Raw genomic sequence first — 4,896 nt, 5'->3', positions numbered from 1 at the left:
CAGACAGACAGACAGACAGGCAGGCAGACAGGCAGACAGACAGACAGACAGGCAGACAGACAGAACCTCCTTGGTGGACGTATTGAAATAATTGTCCACCAGATGACATGCCTTCATCACATCTTTATCATTTAGCCTTCATTGGTTTTAATGGACATTAAAGTTTAATAAAATAATAGTAGGAAATGTTTTAATGATGCTGTGAGAAAGAAAAAAAACTTTATTATTGGAAAATTTTGTCTTTACAAAAACATTTCTGCAGTCTCTTCAAACCAGAGTCATCTAAAGTGAAGACAGTTTATTTCCAGGTTTTAGGACTCATTATGGTAAAATTCAGAAACAAACAAAGAAAGTTTCTGGTAACTTTTTTTTTAACCATGTTTTTTTAATCAAATCTGACAGAAAGAAACAAGCATCAAAACAAATCATAAAGATTAAATAAAACTGATGATGTGGGATGGGAAAAATAGGAAATAAAAGTTTAAAACAAAATGTTTATTGTTTGAATCACAACTATTTCCAATTTTAGATCTGATGTCTAAAGATTTTAGAAGTTATCAATACTTTTATACAAGATCACAAATAAGCCTTGTGCAGGTTTTATTAATAACAGTATTGTTTTTGTTATTCCTAAAATAGTCCAAAATTTGATTTTTAGGGTTTAGTTTATTGTTTTGGAAAAGAAAAAAAAATGAGTTGGAAATGTTTTAACTGGTCTCAGCAGCAGTTGCTGGTCTCAGCAGCAGTTTCCGGTCCCAGCAGCAGTTTCCGGTCCCAGCAGCAGTTGCCGGTCCCAGCAGCAGTTGCTGGTCCCAGCAGCAGTTGCTGGTCTCAGCTGCAGTTGCCGGTCCCAGCAGCAGTTGCCGGTCTCCGTTGCTGGTCTCAGCAGCAGTTGCCGGTCTCAGCAGCAGTTGCCGGTCTCAGGCGTCTGTTTGTCCCCTCCGAGCCACAGAGGGGCGCTGTTGATCCTGGTGGTCTGGGACCTGGCCTGGCTGGACTCCGCCTGCATCCCCCCTCCCTCACTGGCGAGGCGCTGGTGGATCTCAGAGGCCATGGTGAGGAAGGCCTTCTCCACGTTGTCGGAGCTCTTGGCGCTCGTCTCCAGGAAGGGAATCTTCAGAGACGAGGCCAGATCCTGAGGAGAGGAAGAGACCAGAGCAGAAATGTACGAACACCACAGAGGAAGAAACTAAATCCATCTTTTATTTACTCCTCCTGGTCTGTTGTGTCTCAGAGATTTCTCCATGAAAACCTTAGATATTATGAATCGTAGATGATGGGATATTCAACTATGGGTTAATGAGATCTGTATTTTATTCACACAACGCTCCAACTGTTCCTGAACTGAAGCTGTAAAGAGAACCTGAAGGAAAGCACATTTAGCTGCAGCTTGGTCAAATTTAATTTGTTTTGCCAAAAACAAGGAGAACAATCTAACAAGGTTGAGTCGGCTCCTCTGGATGTTTCATCTTTGATTGTTCTCCTGGATTATTGAGCACGCATCGGGACAAAACAAGAACAGAGTGAAAGCAAAGGGAAAAGGCCAGTTTTGTGGTATTGATTGTTAGAACAACCATCCTCCCTCTCCTTTTACCTGAGCAGTGGCAGCATCCACCACTTTCTTACTGACAAGATCAGACTTGTTTCCAACCAGCAGCCTGGAGATGTTTTCACAGGCGTATCGATCGATCTCATCCAGCCACTGCTTCACGTTGTTGAAGGACTCCTGGGGGGGGAGACAAAGAAGCTCCGAGGTTACTCTTCAAACAAACCCTCTGCCTTAAGAAAAGATCAGATAAAGCCACTGACCTGTTCGGTGACGTCATACACAATAATGATGCCGTGTGCTCCTCGGTAGTAGCTGGAGGTGATGGTTCGAAACCTTTCCTGACCCGCTGTGTCCCACTGAGCAGGTTCAGACAAACACAGAGAAGGAACAAGACATCAGGCGCTTTCAGGTGACAGGAATCTTTTCAGAAGTCTCCAGACTGTTCGAGGCAGTTCTCTCTTTTTTTATCTTTGCATGACAGGAACTGCAGCTGATTTTTAGGGTCTTTTTTAAATTTGTAGATGAGGGAGTCTCCAGAATGTCGTCCAACATTCGCACAGGTTCCTAATTTCCTTGTATGGATCTGAGGCATGCAGTGTTGTTGCTTGAGTTTTAAACATGTGACAGAAAACATGTTCAGGTCTAAACACCATGCCAGTTATAATAATTATTATTGAAAAACTGGTCTTAATCTGCTTATTTTCCTTTCTAAAGTTTCCTTCAGCAGATTGAATCATAAACACGGAGGCAATCTGAGGTGGGCAATAAAAAATATTGTGCTCTGCCGAGAATGCAGTTTTGCAAGCTTGCACTCAAAAATAAGCCTTAATTAAAAAAAAAAAACTGCTTATTTAAATAACAGCTGTGCAGCTCACTTGTCACTTGGTCACAAACACTCAGAATTCACCCATTTTCTTGCAATTTCACCACAATTTTGAGATGACAACAGCTGCAGCCCAGTGAGATACCAGCTTTAGCTGTAATTAATTATTTTATGCGCAGAAGAAAGGTCATGTGACATTATGATTGCGTGCCAGGGAGTAGGTGGAGCTTAAATCATAGCGTTGCTAGTGCATGGACTCTGGTTCCAAAAATTCAACATGGCAGCTTCTGTAAAACTGGTTCTGAAGGCTTCAGTTCAGAACAAGAGAAGGAGGGAACACCGGGTCTGGAATACATGAAACTAACTTCTTTAAACTCAAGACTTGCTTCCAAACATGAACTTCTTTCATTCAAACTCACAATCTGCAGCTTCACGGTCTTTCCGTCCATGTCGATGGTCCGGATCTTGAAGTCCACTCCGATGGTGGAGATGTAGCTCTCAGTGTAGGTGTCATCCTGCACCAAGTGTCACACTGTTAGACTTTAAAATACAGCAGCAACCAACAACAAACGGGCTTCAACCATCCGTACCGCAAAGCGCAGCAGCAGGCAGGACTTCCCAACTCCAGAGTCACCAATAAGAAGAAGCTTGAACAGATAATCACTGAAAAAACACGAACCAAACCAAAGAATCATGTGAGGTTCTGCTGGATTTATTTGGACTTTTAGGTCACCTCTGCAGTCTAAACTCTACACAGATGTGAACCCAAACTCTGACCACATCTGCTCCACATCTGGTCGTTATGATAATTTCTATAAATAAGGTCAGTAATGCTGTCGAGCCGAAAACTCACACAAGAAAACAAACAAACAAACAAACATGGTCTCAGCCGAGAGCCAATCTGTCAGTATTTATTGATAAAAGATATAAAATCATCTTGGTTTTCAGATGAAATATGTCAAATTATCCATGTAGAAATATGAAAAACACATTGCATCAACTTTAGAATAAAAAACTGATTGATTAAAGAAAAAAAGTCACTAATATTCATTTCCTATGCTTTGCTCCATATCAGTAGTTTTTTTATTGCTATTATCAAGTAATAATTTTATCATTTTATTGTAATTCTTCATATCATCTAAAATAAATCCCTCAATAAGAATCCAAACATACAGCTACTAACTCTGCTTCAAAAATAAACAGAATACAAAAAAGTCTTGGCTGCGAGTTCATCGCTAAACATTTGATTTGATATTTTTCTTTTTTCACATCAGAATTAAAGATTACTGAAAAATTCAAACTTAATTTTCTTGGCTTTAAAGTTGGCTGATTTCTGCACTGAGTTTGTATTTAAAATGAGAAGCGACAGAGAGATAATCTGTCACAGATTTTTATCTCATGGGTCCGATTAAATTGTAAAAAGGGTCATATCTGGCCCACGAGCCTTAAGTTTGACACATGTGGTCTAAAGACTACATTACCCATCATCCCCGGAGCCAGGCGATCCAACAACAATGACCTAAGAACAGTTTGAGTCGACAGAAGTGATGGGATCAGGTCTTCATGTAAACTCACAGAATTAGGCAACAAATAAGAGAATCTAATAAGAGTTTCATGAAGGTCTGAAGGTTTTACAGGAAGGATTGGAGAATAAAGATGCTGAAGTAACAAAAACAGGAGTCCATGCCGTTACACGTTTTTATATTCCCTCCTAACGTTCCCATCTGCAGCTTCTGATGTGTACTCCAGTGTTTTACAGGAATATTTGTAGATGATATAAAGAGTAAGACACGGCAAACAGAGGAACACTTACTATTCAGGGTTCATGATGGGCCAAGTCGCTCCGCTCAGCAAAACAAAATCAACACAAAGTCAGGTAATCTGTTTCCTTCTGCTCTGACTGTGTGTGAGTTTGTGTGTTTGTCCTTTAGACGGCAAACGGCAGAAAAAAAAGACAAGTTTCTGCCTCAGGAGCTGAAGGCTTCATTTATTATTTATGGATAAGGTTCAGCTCAGGTTGCACCGAGGACAGCACCTGGATCCAACACACACACACACACACACACACACACACCACCTGACCACGTCTGCTGCGTCACCTGATCAACTACAGCAACACGCAGGAAGCAAGTCACTCAGAAATGCCAGAGAAGAAGAAAACATCTGGGAATCAAACCTGCAACCTCTGTAGTGCAAGGCAACAACCACTGAGAGTAGGAGTCACTAAAGACCTGCAGCCGGAGGAACAAGGTTTCATCCATCCGTCCATCCGTCCATCCATCCATCCATCCATCTATCTATCCGTCCATCCATCCATCCATCCATCTATCCGTCCATCCATCCATCCATCCACCCGTCCATCTATCCGTCCATCCATCCATCCACCCATCCATCCATCCACCCACCCATCCATCCATCCATCGATCCATCCATCCACCCATCTATCCATCCATCCATCCATCGATCCATCCATCCATCCATCCATCCATCCACCCACCCGTCCATCTATCCGTCCATCCATCCA

General features: G+C 41.8%; 1 protein-coding gene across 1 annotated transcript; it reads right to left on the bottom strand.

Annotated features, from left to right (window-relative positions):
• Positions 1-179: 179 nt before the first annotated feature.
• LOC108244675 (ras-related protein ORAB-1) lies at positions 180-4,692 on the bottom strand. The gene is made up of 6 exons (XM_017431069.3): positions 4,186-4,692; positions 2,963-3,035; positions 2,792-2,887; positions 1,810-1,905; positions 1,595-1,726; positions 180-1,135 (listed from the first exon to the last, which is right to left on the bottom strand). Exons 1-6 carry the CDS (start codon positions 4,197-4,199, stop codon positions 902-904), a joined length of 645 nt encoding a protein of 214 aa, XP_017286558.1. The 5' UTR covers positions 4,200-4,692; the 3' UTR covers positions 180-901.
• Between the last annotated feature and the right edge of the window lie 204 nt (positions 4,693-4,896).

The sequence above is a fragment of the Kryptolebias marmoratus genome, linkage group LG2 (assembly GCF_001649575.2).
Source record: "Kryptolebias marmoratus isolate JLee-2015 linkage group LG2, ASM164957v2, whole genome shotgun sequence".
Lineage (NCBI taxonomy): Eukaryota > Metazoa > Chordata > Actinopteri > Cyprinodontiformes > Rivulidae > Kryptolebias > Kryptolebias marmoratus.
The sequence above is the reverse complement of the archived record's forward strand: the minus strand, read 5'-3'. Positions and strand labels throughout refer to the sequence as shown.